At 40.4% G+C, this 23222-nt stretch overlaps 1 protein-coding gene across 1 annotated transcript in view; it reads right to left on the bottom strand.

Moving 5' to 3' along the window:
* Nucleotides 1–22766, bottom strand: part of MET (MET proto-oncogene, receptor tyrosine kinase) — a 72483-nt gene extending 49717 nt beyond the window's left edge. Inside the window, exons 1-2 of the mRNA XM_010297215.1 lie at nucleotides 21567–22766; nucleotides 7432–7623 (exon numbers count right to left, since the gene is read on the bottom strand). Of these exons, the coding sequence (XP_010295517.1) occupies nucleotides 7432–7623; nucleotides 21567–22766 (1392 nt within the window). The remainder of the gene's footprint in view (nucleotides 1–7431; nucleotides 7624–21566) is intronic.
* Between the last annotated feature and the right edge of the window lie 456 nt (nucleotides 22767–23222).

Here is a 23222-nt window from a genome sequence, read left to right as displayed (position 1 = left end):
ATAGGCTGAGGGTTAACTTTATTGTGTAATGCCTCAAATGCCCTGGGATATGCAGCGTAGCCTTGCAAAGGGCACATATGTAGCTCTCTAAATGCTGTATATCATTCTAATCCATGGAGAGTATAATGGATCTCCTCTAAAGGGTGTAAGCTTTTCTACTCAAACTGAATATTAAAACATGTGTGCTCTCAAAACAGTTATTTGGCACCAGGTGTTAATTTTAATTTGACTATACGAATTTTGCATTATGCAATATTTGATATTTTTTCTGGGAACATCAAGATACATTCTTTACCACAGAAAGAAATACTACTATAAAACTGTTAAAAGTTGAGCCTGAAGATATGAAAACGTTACTTATCTAGAGTTTGCCACAGTTTTCTGTAGGTTTAAAAATGATAAAGTGGGAAACATTGCAACTATTCACATTCCTACAAATGTACGTGTGCAGTGTTTGCATTTAGCTTTAAATAGGTCAGACGGCCAGTACGGAAAAGCCAGGTGAATTGCTGGACCACAGAGGCAGGACAGCAGCAGGCACTGAGGACAGCCTTTGCAATGACTCTGTGGGCATCCCATCACTCTTTCCTCCTCCTGGCTCTGGAAGGTTTAAGGTCCATGCTTATGTATTTCTTGACCTCCTTGCACTTGCTTCCAACATGGCTTGCACTTGCACTGGTGGGTTTTGTTACGACTGTATTTGTCTAGTGGGACAGGAACTGGATCAAAAGGTGTTTGATCAGTTCTAAAGTGGAAATGGCTTCCAGTATGCTGTGGTATAAACTGGATTTGAATGATCATGCTGAAAGATGCAAAGCTCTGTGTTTCCTTGCTCTGCGTCAAGTCATTTTGCTGACAGGCACCGTGGCATTGAGCCTCGATTCCTGGAGAGACGAGGCCTTGCCACTTTGCTGTTTGCAAGAGGAGAGCAATGTTGAAGGCTTGGCTCTTTTCTTGCTGTATTCTGGGACAAATTTTTCCAAGCCTTGACTGCAGTTACAAATAAAAAGCAGATGTGATTATTTTTGTCTATACTAATTTCTGAAACATGCATTATGTACCCTGGCATGTAATCTATGAAAGCAGCTATGACACATGCTAATTTCTCTCTTTTCAGGCAAATGAGAAGTGTGTGTGTGTGTTAAAGTTTGGTGGTGGTGCTGTTTGTTTTTAATCATAAGTATTCCTGGGAAAGGAGTGTGACTATCAATTGTTTTGTCTACTTGGATGTGAAAGACAACAGGTTTGTGCTCAGTGTGTGAAAATTTCCCAGACCATTGATCTGTGCGAGCCTACTCCCTATTCCTCATCAGACAGAATCAGGGGCACCAAATGAAACGATAAGGCAGCAGGTTAAGGAGACGCCAAAGGAAGCTCTTCATCATTCAAAGCAGAATTAAATTATGGAAGTCATTGTCACAGCGTACTGTAGAGAATAAAAATAAAAAACAATTTCAAAAAAATCATTTCGAAAAACAAGAAGAAAAATCGATGGAAAAGAAGTCCATCAAGGACTATTAAACACCACATATGGGTGCAATTTCCAGCTCAGGGAATCTCTGGGCCGCTGAGTGCCAGAAGCAGGAGGGTACTGGGAGAAGTATCGCTGTGTGCTTTTACTTGCCTTATACCTCTCCCTTATCCATCTTAGCCCCTGTCAGATATAGGAGACTGTGCTCCCTGAACCTTTATTCTGACCCCACACATCCTTTCTGAGCTAAAAATACGGTTAAAAATACTGGGATATATTGGGTCCCTACAATAAGGCTTATTATTATTCTATGGTTTTTAGTGTCTAGCAAGTGCAGAGAGGCCCTGAGGAGGGTGAGCGGCCTGTTGTGTGATGTGCTGTACTCCAACGAGGCCTATCTGTGCCATCATGCTTTGGTTCTCGTGCCCTAAGCCATTTTTAGTCCAGAATCTATTCAGACATGACAGTGCGTGACCATGTTTTGCTAAGGCTTGGCTTCTCAGCTAGAGCTGGCTCATGCCCAGCTACATTGGACAGGACTGCAGCCAGCATGTGGCTGACTGCATCTCAGGGTCTATGTATACCCAGGGGAAGACCCTTTCCTTACCTCTGGGAGCAACAGGATGGATGTCCTACTACCCCATGAAGATGAGAGGGTGTATGGGGGAGCTCCTCACTCAGCACGCAGCTGGGTGCTGCCCCACTGTGCACTGAGTTTCCTTGGTATAGTCAGAAGGATGAGATGGCCCTGCTGCCAAAATTTCATCTGAAGAGACTGGTCGTCCATAGTAGTTGTTAAACATACAGCAAAAACTTCTCTATCCCTCTCTCCCTCAAGAAGGTGACTAACAAGCAGTGCATTTGCTTGGGCTTTACCTCAGTGAGGCCAGCTTCAAGCGTAGGAAGCACATGCAGTATTCTGCTTCCAAACATAGCATTATGCTGAAAACCAGCCTCTGCATACGTTAAGGGCATCAGTCTCTTGTTCATTGTTAAGGCGAGACCAAATGTGAGCTTTGCAGAATAAATCTTGTAAAACTTTCCCATATCCCACTCTCCCCAGAGCTATCAGAAAGATTTCCCCTTCCTGAAGAACTTCGCTCTTTTCTTCATCACTCAAAAGTCATTCTCTGAAATAATACCAAGCTCCAGGAGGAAAAAAAAAAAAAAAAAAAAATCACCTTGGAACTGAGCAAAACTAGAAGATATTTTATCTCAATATATCATGGTTTGGGTTTTTTTTTTTTTGGACAAACTATAATTTCCCAAAATACTGGCTGGTAATGAAAGTGTCTTTTCCAGCTGTGAGCTGTATTCTCAGTGTAGCTTCTTTGGCTTGAGCAGAGTAAGGCTGCTTTACACCAGCTGAAAATCTGATTCCCCAGCTACAGCAGTGTGACTGGGTGCTGTTTTCTAATCAAATAACCACTGTGAAATACCTGATTCACTTTGCACCCAACAGCTGTACTTTCAGCCTATGTTCCCAGTCACACTCTGAAAACAAGCACAATAAGAAAGGCCGAAACAGCTGCAACTTCTCAACAGAAAAAAAAAGAAGGGGGGAAAAAAACCCTTGTTGTCAGGCTTCAGCTTAGGAAGGAAGTAAAACCATTTTTCTTTTCCGTCTCATGCATGTCAGCTGTCTTAGAAAAATTATTACTGCTCTGTTTTGTAACAGAAACTCCACAATATTTGCTAAACTACAAACTCCAATCTATTCATTGCCAAATACAGATTTAACATTTCTGATGTAGCCAAAACATGCTTAGTATGTCAATGGGCTGCAATTACTCTCCAGGAGAGCTTTGGAATTCACCTCCTGGCCCCAATTATCCTCCTTAAAAGAACTCATGAATCTTCTGTATTTGGACCATCCAGATCGATTTGATTTTAGTTTTAGATTTTGGCTGAAAACAATAAACATTAAGCGAAGGAGGCTGTATTCCCTTTCCAGTGTTAGTGCTTTCCAGAGCTGTTTAAGTGAATAATTCTATCTAATTGAACTAAAAGCAAAAGCAGAAAACAACAGGTGACTATTCCTTGGTTGGATAAAACATACCTGCTTTTGTATTTGGAATATTACTGGCTCCTTAGATTACTTTTTTTTTAAATAAGCAAAATACAGGCTATATTCTGAGTCGGGTCATTAGCACAGTTTTCATGGCTAATGCCATAAGTTTCAGTGGAATCACTTGTAAAGATAGGAACTATTCATTCTGATACATCTCTAAATACATCAAAACTCCAGAATCAGGTAGCCATCATCTACAGTCTCAGAAACTACATGTTAAATCTTCTGTTGACTTTTGCAGCAATGCTATCCTATAGCTGTGTGGTAAAGGGAGAAAAATGGATGGACATGGAAACAGTCAGAGATGAGGCATCCGCAGGAAAGCAGAAAGTGATGAGCAGAAGAAAGTGCAAAAGGAGATGAAAGACAGCAAGAAAAAGAAAGAAAAGAAGGCGAATCAAGTGGTTGGCTGCTGATCAAGTATAAGCAAGTATAAGAGGAGGATATGAAAAACATTTTCAAATAAATTTCTCTCACGTTGAGCATCAGTAGCTTGCTGCTGTACCTACTGGCTTCCACAGCGCAGGCTTGGAGTTTCAATTCCATTTAGGTTGGATGATCACTATGTTTTAAACATCTTTTTTTCCCCACAAGATGTTTTGTAACAGTTAAAGGAAACCCTAAATTAATACAGCAAAAATGTGAATTAAATGTTCATCACTTTCACCAAGCTGTTTCATATTGGGGCATGTCAGGGTGTGCTTGTCAGAAACACAGGTACCGGACTACTATTTCTTTTAATCTCATGGATGACTGCTAGTGCTGAAATTTATGTCACAAACTAAATTGTCTAAATATGGTAAGGTTTGGTATTTCAAAGAGATTAGAAGATGAACTGGATTCACTGGAAGGGCTGAGCTGATTTTCTAATTTTAGAAACCTATATATGCATATTTTTTCTTTTTTTTTTAAATAGTTGGCATGGAGATATGTTCACAAGATATTAATACAATATAAACAGTTTTAAAACAGGTTCCCTGATAGGTAGAATTTTGCAACTAATTTCTTCTGAAAGAATACCTACCTCTGAAGGGATGTAGTCAACTCTGAATAGGTGCAAGTTACAAGGGGATTGCATAGGAAAATTCAATATTTGCATGTATAAAGAGATAAAAATATGAATGCAAATGACTGTGCAAAAGTGAGGTGCATAATAAGTAAAAAACGGAGGATTCTTTGCAATATGTTCCAGCAGATTTGTGAATGAAACAAAAAAAGAACATCATTAGATTTCTTCGCTAAAAAATGTGGGGAAGTGTTTGGGGATATCTTTTTGATAAATTAAATCATTGTTAGATTATCCTGATTTTTTTTTAACCCATTTCACTTCAGTAATGGTCATTTAATAGCTCAATCTTTAATGATCTCCATCTCATTGCAGTTAATAGGTATATTTCCATAGAAACACTGCAAATCTGCTTTAGTTGGGCATTTGCTAATGAACATGTTTGAAAGCGCTTCCTAGATAACTATTAGTGAAAAAAAAAAAACCTAATGTAAGTGAACATTAAATTCTGCAGAAAGCTGTGTCTTCTGTATCTTACAGACCTAGTATCCCTTTCAAGATCATTTAAAGGCAAAACAAATACTAACCTTTTTATTTGGAGATAGTGTCATTAAAAGTAGTCAGTATGCTTATGCTCCTGGTGGTCGTACCAAACCCTCAAAGAAAGAGCTCCTACCTATTACAATTACCTATTACGAGCCCAATGCTGACTTCCCCCTGTAGCTCAAACCAATCTAATTCAATGATGAGAATATTTCTGCTAATGGCAATGTGCAGCTTACACAATAGCCTTTCTTTTGATCCATAACTGAACCTGGAATGGGAAAAGTATTGTGGAATTATTTTAATTGTTCCTTGATTTGGGCAAATGTCTGAATGAAGTGTATGGTGCAGGACTTGAATGAATAATTTAAGGAATGTTACAAATAAAAATAATGCTGTCTGGCACTTTCCCTAAGAAGCTTTGTGACAGTCCAGAAGAAATGCAGCAGGCAAGACAGTAGTTGTTATTAACTGTATTTTGTAGATAAGGAAATGGCTTCAGAAAGGTTAAACAAATTGCTCATGTTCGCTGTGTGAACCAATATCTACATTTAAGAATAGCAATGGGTTGCTTCTGTGCTCAGTGCTCAGTGCGTAGCTCTTAGCATTTGCCTTTCCTGCGCTGAAGACAAACTGCAGCTTAAAGTTACCAAGGTCATCATGGGAAGTTCAGGTAAAACTGGCAGGGTTTTCATTGAACATTTTGTTAAATTCCTATCTTTTAGGGGGAAAACGAAACATTATTTCTCCAGTTTTTCATCCATCCTTTGTAGCAAATCACTTTGACCTCCCTCCCTGCAGGAGCATTATGGATTTTTCATTATGGGGCAGGTTCTGTGTCCAGTCTGTGCAGAAGACAGAAGTAGAGGTATAGGATTCCCTTTGTCCCAAAAGGGTGCCAATTGTGGGTTAACAAACACTGGGGGACAATATGTAACCCTACGTACTATATGGGGCAAGGACAGAGAACGAGGAGAAGGCAGAGAAGAAAGGGAAGGCTTGTTAGTTAATCTATGTGATGACTTACACCACACAAAGCTTTTTATGAAAAGGTGCAAGTGCCCAAGCGTTTTCTAATGGAAGGTTTTGGGAAATGGGAAAGCTAGAAGGACACAGCAACTCATGATGGCAAATCTCATCAGGTTTCAGTTAATGATGGTTGGGGAACAATGCTACTAACTTTGATGACTCTCTGCAGCCTAAGAGCAAGAAGGGCCAAAGACTGGCAATGCTTCAGGAAGCCCAGTAGAAGACAATAATTCTGGCAGACTAAAAGAACACAGATCCTTGGGTGCAAGAGGGATCCTGGCTGACATGCACACCCATGCTGGACCCTGTGGCAGCTGGAGAAGCCAAGCTCTCCAAGGTGGTCACTGCAGGATGACAGTGCTAGAAGTAAGATGGGTGAATAAAGGAAGTCCTTAGTGCTTTCAAAGTATTTTGTCTTCTGATGTTTGATTTTGACTGCCAAGTTTTTAGAAGATTTTTGGCCCTATGGGTTAGATTTATTTTGTTAATCACTTACAAAGAAGTCGTGTAGTGTAATCTACCTGTCTAGATTAGTTATATAGTTGGTGGAAGGAGGCAGACTTCTCAGGAGGGTGATTGACTACTTATGGAAAACCTGCTTTAGGACAGGGACGAATTACTGTCCAAAACAACAGAGTGAAAAGAGAATGAGCAAAAGCCTGAGAATCTAAGATGCACTCAGAGAGGCTTGAAGTAGGTGGAGGAGGAGCTAATCTCAATTCTAGAGCTGTGAGTCATAGGCTATGGGTACATTAGCAAGTAATTTGGTGCCAGAGGACTGCATCAGTATATAGAAACAACTAATGCCAAGGCTCCTGCTTTTACACTATAAACTGCCTCGGCATTTTACTTTGAACTAGGTTTAATCTGACCAAATGACCATATGAAGCGTTTATCTGAAACTGTTTGAAGACTCAGTCACTGTTTTGGACCTTTCTGCCCGAGCTGGGGTTGGACCGTATTTGATGTCTGTCCAAGACAGAGTTTCAGTTTAGTTTCCTTTGAAAGAAATCTAGTTTTTATGGACCAAAACTGCTCTGTGAACTGAACCAGCTGGACTAAGTGGAGATCATGGTGGAATTTGCTCCAAAATCATTGCTCCAAACCACAAAGCCCATGTACACACTTAAACTGCTGAATGCTCTATTAGGCACTTTGTTTATATTCCAGAGGCTCTATTTTACTCAACAATTTCAATTTTCTAACGCCCTGTTAAACTCAGATAATACTGTTCCTCACTTTTCACTATCCTGCTAAACTCCAATAGTTGTGTTTTTTTTTTTATTGTGAAGGTGTCATAGTAATATTTACCTGCATGAAGCGGCCCTCCGAAGTTCCCAGATTAGCAACGGTAAGGTTCCCTTTGGTGAAGACAGATATCGAAGTTAACAGGACACTGTTGAACTGGCCCATGAACAAGTCAACCCTCTGCAAAGGAGTCGTAACTTCTAAGCGATATTCATCATCTTGTGCTCTGCAGTATGAAGCATTTCTTGAAAAAGCCTGTTAGAAAATGAAGTACAGATGAGTACTGTCTTTACGAGTAGGAATAGATCTTTGTCAGTGAAGTCATTTAGCACAAATGCATTTGACCAAAAGTATTTTAAAATGTTTCAAACTTAATTGCTTCATCAGTTATGATGTTCCACGAGGAAGGTGACGACTTCTTAATGTTATGGGAACGTTTCTTTTAACATTTTTTTATCCTGTCTGTTGGGAATAAGACATAGGATCTTTAACCAGATGATATGTGTATAAACACATATATCAAGGTATCCTTTCTCTTAGTGACTGCCATAATACTGCTTCTCCGAGGGTCTCAGAATTCCTTGACTGCAGAATCTGCCCAGCGACACACCTGCTTCTAAAACAGTAATCCCTAGAAAATGATTGTCTAAATACGGTGCAATTTTTTAACCTTTTTTGAATTAAAATAACAATTTCCAGTATTCTTCTCTTTCTAGTTTCTTTTCAAGATGTTTTTCAGTGATAAGACAGAAAAGGGGAGAAAAAGATGGAGAAAGAGGAAAGGGAGATAAGCAAGGAAAAGTATGTTTCTGATTGCATATTTAAATGAAACTATGGGGAAGCCAGATTTTTATAACTAGCAAGGCTATTGTATTGATCATCTACGGCTCATGCACTATTTTGTCCAATCTCTAGATGTCTTGGGTGTACTATAATAGTTGCTGCATTTGCAGGATTTTCTCTTTCAGTTTGGGAATAGAGATTACATGTTTTTAATTTTCATTGGAAAAATTCTTGAACAATGCACTTAAAGTTATCTCCGCAGAAGAATATAACCTGCTGTCCTGACAATTCAATAGTAATCTATTAACTGATAATTCTGTTACTATTGATACTACATCATCTGTTTTGGTGAGATCGTACAGATAATAACCAGGAACCCCCTAAAGAATGTCTAACCAGTTTAAATTTGGAAGTCATCTAGCACGTTCCTACTGTGACATACTTTATGAATAAATATATAGGGATATTATACAGGATCTTATGGTGATTCCCTCTGTTGAAATCAATAGAGCGCTTCATTTTTCCTAATTTTTTAATTGATTTGTTATTGTTACAAATGCGTTTTAAATTTTTTTTTAAGAAGCTTGAACTAAACCTTTTAAAGACAATCGGAGATTTTCCACTAAATTAAATAGATCTGGACCATACCCTTAAAGAGTAAGTAAGAGTAAAAATTTATTTTCTTATTTTCTTGATTCAGATGGTTTTCCTTCTACTACCTATAATCAAAGAAACCTATATGAGAAAGCAAGGAATGAACCAAGAATTTTTTGCTGGCTCAACTCTGGCGAATTCTGGAGAAAAAACAAGGCATTGAAAGTGCTATTAACAAAATGTTCAACCTCACAGCTCAGTCCTTTGCTGTTGAATGGTAACGTTTCTGAACTGTGCACAGCAACAGCACTGGCAGGTGAAGTTTTCTATGATCCCTGGGAGTTGCAGCCAGCTGTGGTGCCAGCTTTTGTCCGGGTGCATTGTCAATTTACTGTATCATTTAGGTAAAAACCTGCGTAAGACCAAACAAGAGCAACTGAAATCTCTGTGCACTGCCTAATGATACAGAAAGTAGGCTTCCAGATTAGATCTGATACAGCAGTGACTTAACAGTTTGGTTATCCACATGCTAAAGTGTTTGCTGTATTAATTTTGGTATTAACCGTTGAAGTATGGTGTGTTTTGCTCAGCAGGGACTGAACGAAGACTTTGCACTAGGCACACATTCATTGAATACAGTTTAAATATTTTTGACTGATCAACAAGGGACAAATTCAGCTTTTCTTTGCTTTGGCCACCAGACAAGCTAAAAGCTTTATTCTTTTGCACTCATATCCTATCCAGTCTGAAAATATTTCTGAAACATCTGTGCAAAGATTACTCATACAATGAGTATGAATAGTTCAAGTGCAGAAAGAGGTATAGTCTTCATGCTTTTTGAAATAAGGCAGATTTCTGAATTTACCCTTCCCCCAACTTGGGATCTCTGCTCTTTGCTGCAATTTCTTTTTTTCCATGAGCAAATGACTTCGGGGAGAGATGTTTCTGTGCTAACATTCTCCTGTGTAGTCATCTTAACACAATTTGAACATCCTGACACGTCTCACAAAACCCTGTTCAAGCTCTTCTTAACAAGTGGCTAGATTTTCCTGCCTGCCCCAACACCTTTCCTAGCTTCCCCGAAGTCAGTTCAACCACAAAGTCAGCTCAGCCTTCCTCAGAGATGTTGTAATTTTGGGTATCTGCCCAATAACCTGTAGACTGTTCCACATATGGCGCTCTCAAAACCTGGCGCTTCATGGATTAACCATAATGTAAGGTTAGCTGTTTAAGAAATCGGAAGGCTTTGATCTTTGAGTAGAAATGCAGAGATTAAAAGGCTGCTTAGAAAACTAAAGGAAGATTGATAACATGGAAAACTTCGGCAAAGAAGCTGCTTTAAATTAACTCTTTGAAGCCTGAATCTCTCCCTCCCTCTTTCTCAGTATACACATAAGTATCCATTTGGCTGTCAATGTGGAAAAATAACTGATGTCAGATGATGCACTCTGGATGTTACGCCAAGTTCCAGTGACAAATCAAACAACTATTGAAATGGGCGATTAGAAAGCGAGAGCTGGTAAGTGCTTGGGTTGGGCTATATTGCTTCTCTTGTAGGACGAGAGGTGCCAATTGCGTGTGTGATTCATAGCCAGGGCTTTGTGAAGCTGGTGTTAGGTGTGACGCTGGAATGCAATGAGGTGTGGGCAAGCCCTGCCTTTTGGCCGTGTCCAGAAGGATAGGAAATAACCAAAGCTATCTTGTTTGTTCATGGGGGAAGTTGCAGTGTTTCAGAATTTACCCTGGATTTGGTCCACAGAAGACAAACGCGCCAAAAAAGTCTCTAGACATCGTTGAGCTGGGCTATCAGGAGCTGTTGCTGTTTGGCAGTTAACTGATGATTTATCTATCATATTCAGTGAGCATAAAAACAATATTTTGGACAGAGTTGCACATTTGAAGCCAAAAGTGCAAAGCAGGGAGGAAATTTTAAAGCCACTAATGAAAATCTCAAAAAAATACTCAGTTAGGTCAGTGTCAGAACCAATCATAGAGTCTGGTCTCTAGTCTGAAGAGCTAGACTTAGGGGGAAAAAAAAAAATCAAAATTTTAATCAAAGACTTTTTGGGAGCTTTTCTATTATTTGCAACAACAGCAGTTTGGTCCTCGAGGACCGTCCTTCTAGAGCTGGCCAAAACCTGTTCTCTTAGTTAAGTGCAGTGCTCGATTAGAAAGTGATATTATGTGTAATGTCTTGATATTATGTTTAATGTCTTGAATAAACTAGATATTAATGACTTAATCACTGCAGAACATCTAATACTGTCTTGTGAGCGACTTGGAGGAAGTCATTAAAATTAATATTTAATTTGACAAATTGGAGAAACGGTCTGAAAGTAACTAGGTAAAATTTCCTAGTGTCAATTGTAAAACACTACAGTTGTGAAGGAGAATTCAGGTGAAAGTAGAAATAAGCAGGACTCTTATTTCTTGCTGGTTTGTTTACATGACTTTTAACTTGTTGGCTGTCAGGAATCAAATTCCTAAGTATCAACTTTTGTTTTCTGTTATGGATCCTGGGACTCTTCCTCTCTTCCTCAGGAGAAGTGGGCACCCACAAGTGCCAACAGCGTTTGTCCTTTGAGCATTTCTATGGCATAACATGGAGAAGGGGGAAATGAGCTAAATGAGCTGGAACCTGATATCTACAAATGGCAAAAATCCTTTTTCAAGGAAAATGTTGTAGAGTGAATGAATAGATGATTCTACATAACAAATTGATTCCCAAACCAATTAAAAATGGAGACAGTGTATGAGTTGCTTATCTCTTCTGTTGTGGAGGTCAGTGAATTAAGATTAATAATAAAATTAAGGTTTTCAGGAGTGTTTCCTACTGGAAACAAGCACATAATGGTGAAGAATTTACGTGAACAGCAGACTCTGAACAGGAAGAATAGCTGTGAAGAACACAAAAGAACCTTATCAGATTTTACTCTCTAAATTTTCTTGTGTATTTTTAGCCAACACAGTTTTGCTGTTCTGTAATACATTTGAATTTTCTGGCTAGTTTGCAGTATTCTTCTTCAGGTGAGAAGTGCATTTGATCATTGCTTCTCTCTATGTGAAGTACAAGAGGTGAAATTCTGTCCTCAATAACTCAGTGAAGCCAGGGTATTGCCTGAAGAGGATTGAGTGACTTGATCAGCATCATGTTGGAGGTCTGTTAGAAGGCTGGAGTTAGAACCTGTATTGCCCCTTTCCCAGTCGCATGTAAATAAAAGTGAAGGACGTTATAAATTTGGCCTGTCCATCATTGTTATCTTTGAAACTAATTACTCCTTAAATTTCATAAACATCGTAAATCTTCCCAGCTGTCACATACCGCTCCTTTTAATTCTGGACTCAGTTAGACACAACTATTAAGATCCTTGTACTTAGAACTCTTTGAGAAAATGAAGAGAGGAGAAAAATAACCAGGACAAACTTCCTGGCTTCTGGCACGCTTACAGACTCTGCTCACTTCATGCCTTCTTCTGTCAGTTCCCTTGGCAAAGGGACTATCTCGCTTCTCTTTTCCCACGTGGTTTCATGCCATAGCTGGTCAGAGTCAATAAAGCGTAGCAGAGAGGAGGAGACATATATAAATAGTCTTCTACTATGCTATCACAAAGGAATATTTTTACCTCTGCAATTTGCAAGACAGAAAGTTTGTGAAACGGACAAAACCTTACTACTAGCAATTCTAAAAAATCATAGTCACATTTATTGTTCTCACTACACGTAACTATGACAGGGTGTCTGAATTCTTTATGGTTATGAGCACATCCAATGATGATACATGGAAAAAATATGGACACATTTATTTTTTGGAAGTAATTGACCAGAAAAGAATCTCTTGTGAACAAACTCCAGCACTGTACAACAGGCAGAAGAGAAGCCAGCCAGAATTGAGGAACATGAGAAACAGAAATTCTTTGGATGTAGCATGCTGGCTTTTGCCAACATGATCAACTTCGAGGCCACAGCGAGACTCCTCACCTGCTGGTTCAGCGTAACTGTAGTGTGAGTTCCCAAAACTTGCTGCTGCATTTCCAAGAGAAGCGATTGTGGGAAATAACAGGGATGGCCATACATCAGTACTAGTCATAGGTACTGTTCAATAGCAGGCAAATGCACGTGAAAAGTGTTCCTTATTGGCACCAAGACTGAATTACATTCATATTCTCCCATTTAACTTCCTTTATCAAATATTACCAATTAAGAGATTGGGTGTTTCATATTGAACTATTGCACTTATTTGTATTGACGGGGTCAGTAAGTCCTCGGAAAGAGGTATCCCAAATGGATAAGTCAGCTATTATTAGCCGTAGAGACTACAGAGAAGCTAGACTACAGCAGTCTGCTGGGGATACGCTGTGTGTACCCCACCTGCTGCTCTCACAGCACAGAAAGACAGCTAAATTCCATGTTAATGTGGCTGCGATAGGTAGTAGATATGCTGAATTTCTCTTTCTTCTTCAAGCCCCATTTTGTCAAACAACTAACTTGTTCTTCCCAAGAACTCCCATGTCACAGAAGTCACATCACAAGAGAAAAGTATTTGAAAACACAGTATTCAAAATGCTATGATATGCTTTGTAAAACACAGTAGCACCAGGCACTACTACCAAGTACTTCTTGTAATCCTAAGGAGGGGGGGGGGAAAGAGTAATAAATGGAACAGCTTAATTTTGTCAGAGGACACAAATTTATGTGCTAAACAATTCCCATAGAAGCAGGTCCACCATGCTTCTGGTTTCTTCTTGACCAGTGAAAGACACCTTGAGGGTGTAAGTCCAGCGTTCACAGGGAACTGAACACGCCTGGGACAGGGGACTGGGTTCTTCTGTTTCTAAGAACTTCTGATGAGGCACTGAAGCTTTACTCTAAAAGGTAAAAGAGTTTTTTCCTCTCTTTGTTTTAAACAAAGAGTTGTTTCCCTCTTCTTCCTTCTTCCTCTTCCCAATATTTTTCATGTATTTGAAAGCAATTCTGAGATTCTTTTTATAAAATACAGGAGAAGTATGTTCCCTTTCTGAGAATAAACTTTTCAAATCTCAGCTGTGAATTAGGAGACTTGGAAAAAGCAAGCAACTGGAAACAGTCCTTTAAGGTGGAAACACTCAAGCAATCCTAACTACGCAATGGCCACTACTATGTGTTGCTACTGCCTGGAGATGGTCCGAGTTACACAGGAAACCAACCCTTCAAAATACTACTTGTTGCAAAATAAGGAACAATTGAGCGGGAATTACTGAAGGATTAATTACCTTTAAGCTACACTTTCAACTTCAAGGACTTGATGTAGAACTCGCTGAGGCCAATGGAAAGATTACGAAAATTTTTATGACCCCTAGAGAAAGAGGGTTTTTTTTGAAGAACTCCATTAATGTAAAATTTTACGTAGTATCATCCCACTAACTCTTAATACTTGTTGCTTTGATCTACTTCACTGTTAAAATGGGGAGGGGGGGAAGGAAGTTACTGTACTGATGCTCCACTTAAGGTAATAGGTAAAGAGACATCCATGTTAAATGTAATTAGTTAATATAAATTAAGATGATTACATGTTCTATTGTCAAGATCATTCAAAGAGTTATTTGCTTTTGTCATTGAACAGTGCTGCATTAGTTCTCGTAATCTGTTTAGTGCATTAGCACTAAGTAAGTCCTATTGATTCAGCAGATAAAATGGACCTAAGTAATCTTTGTATTTTGCTGATTTCCCTTATATTAATTTAAATTTAACTCAGTATACAGATTATCAAAGGAGAGGTGTTGACTAATTGCACATTTTGAAGAAATAAAATAATGCACCGGAGATGTTGTGTTGATAAAAGCAGTTTTGCTGTACATGTGTAGTGTACATCAGTTGCATTTTTCATAGAAGTCCTTATTTACATGGAAGCTGTGATAAAATAGAAGAGCTGTGAAATCCAAGTAGACCAGTTATCCTAAGATAATGCTGAGTGTGGAGACTCTTATTCCAAGATAACGTTGCACAACAACTGCATGTCTAGCCAAAACAGTGGTGCAAGAGATGTGTGGGATAGAAAGGAGTCCTGAAAGTAACAGAAAATCACACAATTTGTCCTAATTTCCACAGGCTGTTTAGAAAAGCAGAGTAACATCAGGAAAATGAAGCTCTCATTATCACTTTTCCCAAGATCATTCTTTCTCTAACATTTGTTTTTACCCACTTTGTAGGCAGTGCAAGTAATATTTCCTTCTGACCTACACGTACTTTCTGAACAATTTATGCCATGGATCTTCTTCCTTAGCAGTATTTTTTTTAATTTACTGTGGGATTTGACTCTGGTTTTCCTTGTATGTTTGGAAACGAGGAGTAATTCCACTCTGATGCAAAAGCTGTCTGAGATCAGAAACCCACATGCCACCTAGAAAGTTCGAGTAACACAACACTCTCCTGGATAATACTTACCTACTGTTGCTTTAGTGAGCAATAATGACGGTAATATGTGGTCCTGAGTCAGATCAAGTAAAGTAAGTAGAGAAACTGCTGAGGTAAGGTTGGTGCTGAGTGAGCTGAAAGGCAGATGTCTGCTTTGTCAGGATTTATGTGTGTCTCCATCGTTTGGCAGCAGAACCTCGGGAAAATTCATTGCTTACTTAAGACGTCTCAACGACCTACCAATGCCAGGTGGGATGAATCCAGGACTTAGATCTGCATACAGTGCACTGCAGCATCAGCTTCTCTTTCTCTAGAACATGGAACTGTTTATAAAGAAATCCAGGCAGCTCTTTCAGGAGGGGCTGACACAGTCCCATTGCAGAATAGCTATCAGCAGACTAGACAGGAACTTAATCAGGGGCAAAGGAGCCTTAGAATTTGGTCTGAACCCAGGAAAAGATCTGAATATTACACATCTCTAGTGAGTGTCCTTAACGGTGCATACCTGCTAGTCCACATTTTAGACATCTCTTCCTGTGGGACTGTAAAGGTTTTCGAATTTGCAAAGTTAGATAGGATAAGAACATCATTCTGCATCCAGTTCTAGTCTTTAGTGTTATTTAAGGGCCTTCTGAAACTCTGAGACATAAAAAACACATGACCATAGAATCTACATATCCGTGTTAAAAAAAAAATACTTTCTGCTTGAAATTATTTCTGTCCAATTCCAGGGAAAAGCAGCGGCTACTCTTCCACACTGATAACCAATAGGAAACCCTGCCTTCAGTAAAAAAATTTGATTAAAAAGTCTTGAAGGGGAACATTATCAGTAACTCTGGCTGATAAAGCAGTGCCCTTTGCAGAAAATGGTAGTTTAACGGCTACCACTTTTTCCCAGAGAAATCCAGCTTTCAGCAAGGAGATGATAAAACACCAGGCAGCAGCACTGGGAGGCAGAGACAGGCCTCTAACAGGACATCAGGAGAAGGAAACTCTCTGCAGGTTTTGCAGCAGCCGGGGACTAACAGGCCCGCCGCCAGACCCCATGGCTCCCAGGGCTCCGAAGTGCCTGCAAGGATACCTACCACTCAGGGTGGTGCGGTACTTCCCAAAGAAACTCCCTGACCTGCTTTTTTCCCTGCCTTGTCTTTTTCTCGCCTTATGACGTGTCCACGTGGCCAGTCCCAGGCACAGGACAGCCCTTACCCCCGTAGTTACACCTCTGCTGAATCTGGCCCAGCCTGAGACAACCATACCCATACCTATGCTTGTACCAGAGCCCCTACACACTGTACCCACACCCATGCCTCCCTCATACGCAGTTGAACTGGAGTTCAGACTCTTCCTGCAATCCCTTAGGCCACGCTGTTTGCCCCAGCTGGATCTCGCATGCCCGCGTGGGTAGATGGCCACGTGCCTAATGGTGGAGGGGAGCTGGTGGCGAGCACACCTGCCTTGCACCATATCCCACAGGGCACAACGGGGACCCTCGGGGTACCAGCAGGGCTTTCAGCCGACAGTGAGCGCAGAACAGGAACGTGGGTGCAGCCTGTCACCTTGCTACTACGATTTAAGCCTGTTTTAAAGGGCGTCAGTGCACACCGCCCACCACCCAGTTTCTTCTTCTGAGGCCTCAGAACCCGGAGAGAAGCTCGCACAAAATCCGTACGGACGGCAGCAGGCTTTGTGCCAGGCAGGGTGCTGTATGCCATTTGATATAGCATTTCCAGAGGAAAAAGTGACTGAACCAATCCGACAGATTCTGGTGCCTGACTTTCAGGGAAAATATTCAGGCACATTTTACTTGCAATATAAAAAACATTTCCTCCATGCTGCGAGATTATCTAAATAAGCCACATCAACCCTTCCTAATCAGAGAGATGTGGTGTTATTTTTAAACTTGCCAAAAAATTTCAAGCCAAATGGTGTGGGATATTACAGTTACAGGGCCTCAAAAGAGTTATTTGTCTCTGTTTATTTTATTAAATATTCCTAGACATACCCTTCGGATGACAGATCAATAAGTGCCTTTGCGGTTTCCTGATAGAAGGCAGCAATTATTTTCTTCCATTACAATATAAGCATAACCCAATTTTACTCATCTATCATGTGTGTAATGGTAATAAAGAAGCATCACTATGTGTTTATTTTACTGTCACTTTATCTTTTGTTTTGGTCATCTTCTGTTTCCATTTCACATTCTTCCAGTTGTTTGTGCCTTTCATTTGACAGGAGTGGTGACCAGTTTGTCTTGCTTTAGGACACTTGTTGGAAACTTGGTGGCAAAAGCCTGTTTGCGTTTTCTCTGTTCCTGTAAGGTGAATGGAGTACTCTAGATTTTCACCTGAATTTATTTGTAGAAGAAACAAAACCACAGGAACTTTACAGACCTGAATTTGGATTTCATTTTTAGAGGTGTTTTTCCATGAGAGTCGATAGCAATGGAAGTTGGGTATCAAGAGAACTGAGCTCACAATTGTTTAGCACATAAGAGATGCAGAAAGGCTAAACAAAGCCCATAAGATCATGATCTAACTAATGAAAATTGAAATGTATAGTTGAAATTCTCAAAGCTAAACTCAACCCCTCTTCCTCACTTGGAGAATCACATTTAACCCATGATAGAGGTGCATACTAGTGGACCATGTCTGCAAATGAAGTAAGCAGCATTTGTCTCCTCGTCTAAGTACTCCTCTGCTTTGAGGAGTACCACACCAGGGCTGATAGTGACTAACTGTGACCAAATAAACTCTGCTAAAAGCCTACATCCATTTTTTTCTTCATTGTGGGTGAGGAGATTGCTGAACAGTGACTCAAAACCCTCCACAGCAGCTACCTCTCGGATATCCTTGTCCTGACTTGGGCAATAAAACCCCTTTACTATGACTCTCAATTTTTCTTTTAATTCAAAGCCAGTTCTGTTTCCTCCTTGCTGTCATTGAAGTGACAGCCAGCTCTTCACTGAAGGAAATTATTAGGAAGTGCTAACTGGTCACAGCTCTGCTGAGGTACATCTAGTATCAGTCAGATGCACCATCGGATTCGCTATTCCTAAACCTGACTTCAGTGAGTCCAGGCTTTGGCTTATTATGTATTTCACTTAAACACAACTGGAAATGTTTTATTTTGATTTATAAACTTTTCCATGAGCATTGGAATAAGTGAAGCACAGTTGTGTCTGGATTTATATCTTGTGGTTGGTTGGCTTTGCTGCCCAACTAAGCTGACGGAGACTTTTCCCATGGGTGAGCAATACCTGCTTTGGTCCCTGTGAGTCCTTCTGATGTTTATAAAGGGGCTCCATACACTTCATCAGCTTCCACAGCTTAAGCGTATATTGGATCTGCCTCTGGATTCACATCTTTAAGTTTTCTTATTGTTGAGGTTGTCAGGATGACTAACGGCAAGACAGGCATACAATAGCATGACCATGTAAACTTCATTCCTCTAGGAAACAAGGCTAAAAACTAACAAATCTTGTCAACAACATCAAGATCAGTTGAAGTATTTTTTTTTTTAACGCTTAAAATCTGTGAAGAATGGGTTGAGAAAGTGTTTTGGATGTTTTATTCTGGTTTATTTTGGTCTAATTCTACCTTTAGCAGCCTCAGACTAAACAGTCCTGGGGGACAGCCACTTAAAAAGATGGACTACCCAAAGTCCAACAAAATTATGTACAATTGTCTTGTGTGACTCTTTTGATAACATGAAATGGCCTTCATCAATCAGACTGTGACTGTAAATTATCAGATAGTGCTCCCTTGCAAACATTGCTAAAGGCTCATTTTTCTTGTTAATGTTGAAGTTAGTGGTACACCATATTCACTGCTGTACTGTTTTCACTGTCCTATGACTTAATCTCACAGCGGTCAGTGCCTTTCACTTGCATCAGTGGTCTGTGGTTTCATTCTTTCAACATGAAAAAGAAAGATCATCTTGGCTACGTTACAAAAAGCAAGTTTTGAATTTTGCCAAAATAAACTATGACAAACTCTCACAGTTTATAAAGAACTTTCTTTTAAGTTGAAGGTGAGTTACAAAGGCGAAAAAATGGGTTATGCCCTCATGTACGTTTTTATAACATACAAAAAAGGGCCTAAGAAGAGTTGAGGAGTTTGGGATTTTTTTTTTTTTTTTTTTCATTTTATCACCAGCAAAATCAAGGAAGACCAGAGCTGACATTCCTGGCACAAGCATAAACATAAGATATAATGGGCTTTCCTTCTTTTGCCTGCTCCTTCCCCTTCCTCACCTTCCAACCTTGCAGGTCTATTTTACACACTTGAGAAAAACAAGTGTATAAAGGATGCCTGGCAAATTCTTGCCAATCTTTTTGGCCAATTGAAACCTGAAAAAACTCACAGGACACTTTTCATTAGAGCCTTAATGAGTCCTCTGGAATAAAGCAAAGGAAATGGAATGGCAAAGCTTGACAGTCTTGAGATTTCAGTGTTAAGCAAACAATCAGGACAGGAATTTCTGACTGCCATTATGCCATTTAAAGGAGACACAAGAAATCACAGAAACATTTTTTCCCTTTATCAATTTAACGTAGTAGGAATCAGAGTTCCGATGACATTTCTTGAAAATGGGCAACTACAATAAACCGTCTGCAGTATAAGACATTTAGTTCTGATATGCAAAGCAGCAGCAGACTCTAGAAAAGCTTTTGAAACAGTGAAGTACTTCCCAGCATGTGAAAAGTGGCAAATTATTCTGTCAATATTTTAATGGTATACTTTACTATGAAAAGATCATCTTACGAAACAGGTGTATAGGCAAGAACAGAATGAGATAAGTTAAAGGCCACACACTTTAAGGACAGTCACTCACAAATAAAATGCTCCAGGAATAAGGAAAAAAAGTACTTTTGGAGGACAGCAATGTTTATCATTAAAAGCGAACTGAAAAATGAAAAAAAAAAAGACCTGAAATGAAAAATTAGGAGAGCAATAACACAGTGAAGAAAGATAAGAAGTTATCTTGAATGTTTGCTAGCTTCCTTTTAGTTCCTGAAAACTGCTTCCCCCCAGAAAAAAGGGAATAAAACGCTAAGTCTGTTGTGGTTGCCCTATCAGCAACTGCTGGCCAAATGCCCCCATCCGTGTGGAACACCTGGAGCCGGCGAGAAGCAGCTGTGCCCCCATTGCCGAGGCTGTGGCCACGATGCTCAGGCGGGGTCGGAGCCCACCTCTGAGCACGTTCCCGCTACTGGGGCAAAGCCACAGCAGCTCTGCGACGGGCGCTTCGCCCCAGACCCCCCGAATCAGCCCTGGCAGTGAGGAGCAGCCCTTCCCTTTCAGGCAAGAGGCTCCCACCTCCAACCCGGGCATGTGCCACCGCCCCATCCTGATGCCCTCTGCTGGGCAGCTGGGCTGAGGAGGACTCTGGTGGTACAGGGGTGATGAAGGCCTGCGGTTCCTGCTCTCACCAGGAGCCGTCCCAGCAACGGGGCATGATAGATCCCATCCAGCCCCAAATGCAGTTGAGCTGTTGCTCCGTCCTGACACAGGCCCCATGCCGGCTCGCGAGGCTGAGCCTCTGGTAGAGGACAGCGTGCCACCTGTGAGCTCCAGCCTTCTTGTATTCGAGAAAAGAAAGCTCCCCAGCGGTGACGTTTAAGGCCCGTATGCATAAGCAGGTGCAATTCAAAACTCTAAAGTTTTATGTTTCAAAATTAAAAATACCTGATTCCCAGATTCTGTATTTCCTTTACCAGAGCTGCCACTGGCACAGACGCTGGCCAGAAGGAAGAAGTAACTTCTGTGCTTCCTTCGCTCGCAATAGTTCAGAGGGTTGGAGAGCAGCAACCACCTGAACGCGTGGTGTAGAGGCAACCCTCCCATTCAAGACAACCAGTATCCTCATTCGGAGACACTTTCCACAGACACTTCTTTCATTAAGAAAACTGATTTCAGTGGGACCGTTTATGTATCGAGCATGAGTAATTGTACTACAATCTGGCTCTTCACGGCATGTTCCAAACCAGCTCTTTCATTTTTTTTCTAAAGAGGGCAGTGATTCAGCATTAACACAGTTTAAAATATGAGTGATATTTTCAGGGACTCCTCAGTGCACATGGATACGAATGTTAATGAGTATGTTTTTAAGATATTGAAAGAAGTAACTGCCTAAATGTTCCATTTATCTGCCTCACAGTCTCTCAAGAACACAGAAAAATAATTACTTGCAAATAATTTTTTTTTTTCCACCAGTCCTGCTAATACTTTCTTAGCACCATAAGGACCTCAGTGATTTTCACAGTCAATTTACAGGAACTAATCCTTACAGAGATGAATCAGCAATGCTAAATAATCTGAAATGATCAGCAACCTACATTTTGTAACTGAAACTGAGGGGAAGGCTACCTGGCAATGGAGTAGGCAAAGAGAATGAGAGTCCCAAAATGTAACAAGTTAATTGCCACTTACCCTGTTCAAGCAGTATTTGCTCTCTTTCCCATAAAAGTGCTGGAGACATTTCATGTTCTGCTTGTCGACGATCTTGTTGAAGAACTCGTTGATGGTTCGCACAGAGACGGCGCAGACAGCAGATCTGTTGGTTGGTTCGGAAGAGTCTGGTTTGCTTTGTGCAAAAACGCCGTAGAGAATATCATCGTTTAACCCAAGGCCCATTTCGTGGGCTAGAGCTGCACCTGGCTTGCTTACGTAGGCAGCTTGCAAAATGTTGAATACCTCCTTTCGGATGGACCTCTTCCTCCGCTTTTCAGTAAAAATACACTCAAGAGGCATTTCCATGTAAGAACGCATCTCTGAATCTAAAGTGCAGAAGCGGATAATTCTAGTGTGAAAAGCCTGGGAGTCGAGAGATTCTCTCTGGACAGTTAGAAAATAGACAAAATGATCATTTTCAAAGGCGTGGACATACCTAACGGGATACGAGTCACGGAACTGAGGGAGGATATCTATATAAGACTGATCCGTCAGAAATTCAAACCCATCCTGTGTTTCTTTTAACCGTCTAACCGATATTGAATGCAGCACATGAGGAGGCTGAAATGTAGATGCCACCGTATTTCCAACAAAGAAGTTGACAAACCTGTCCTTTTCGGTCACCAAAACTTTGGTTCCTAAAGTGCTCACAACACAGTCAGGACAATTTTCTGCTTCTCCGTCCACCCGGGGTGAATACATGCAGTGCACCTCGCTTTCGATGTCAGCAGGGTTGTCCGGGTGAATGATGTGACGGTGGCAGATGCCTCCAGACACACTACCACAGCTGATGAGCTGATCATCATAATAAGTTTCTAAGAGCAGTGCCATGTTGACATTATCCTTCCAGATGCTGTTAGATGAATTGGCTTTATCTTTGCAGTCTTCACATGGCGCGCAGTCAGGGTTCTCGAAAACGGGCCCAGTCTTGTACACAGAAATGTTCTGGAGAGTTTCATTCAGTACATATATCTTGTTGACTGCTCCAATATAAACATGATGCTTGTATAAAACTACATTCTGAATCGCTGTTTCTGCAATGAAGTTAGGAAGATCATATTTTACATTCAAATTCATCTCTGATTTTTTAGCTGCTTCTTTGCATTGTCCGTGGCTCTTCTGCAGCAAGGCAAACAGGAATACAATAAACCCAGAAGGATATGCAGTAAAAGGCTTCATTGTCAGAGATTTAATCTGTCAAAATATATTTATTATTCCACATACTAAAACATCAGTTTATCAGTCAACAGAAATCCGTTTCTAGGCTGCATGTATTAGCTGAACTATTTCAGTTTAAGAAGTGTCGTAATCTTACTCAGTGTCATTAAGAGTCTTGTGCTAGAAACTGCTACTATTACCGTTCTTTGCGGTACCCATTTCACTGCTTTCAGAACAATTCACAGAAGGATCTTTTTAAGGTGAATTTTGCAAGATCCCTCGGTGCGTTGTACCACAGCAGAAGAGAGGTGACTACTTCCACATTGGCATTAAACCAGCTGACTGATACGGTTTAGAACAAGATGGTGCACAGGTAGCTGAAAGCAAATCTGCTCAGGACACGCAGGACACAACCGCACGCAAAGCACTTGTAGCACTTCAGTGCGTGGATATAAGATATTTGGCAAGTTCCTCAAG

Source organism: Phaethon lepturus, unplaced genomic scaffold (genome assembly GCF_000687285.1).
Source record: "Phaethon lepturus isolate BGI_N335 unplaced genomic scaffold, ASM68728v1 scaffold14261, whole genome shotgun sequence".
Taxonomy (NCBI): domain Eukaryota; kingdom Metazoa; phylum Chordata; class Aves; order Phaethontiformes; family Phaethontidae; genus Phaethon; species Phaethon lepturus.
This window is presented reverse-complemented; position numbering and strand designations above follow the sequence as displayed.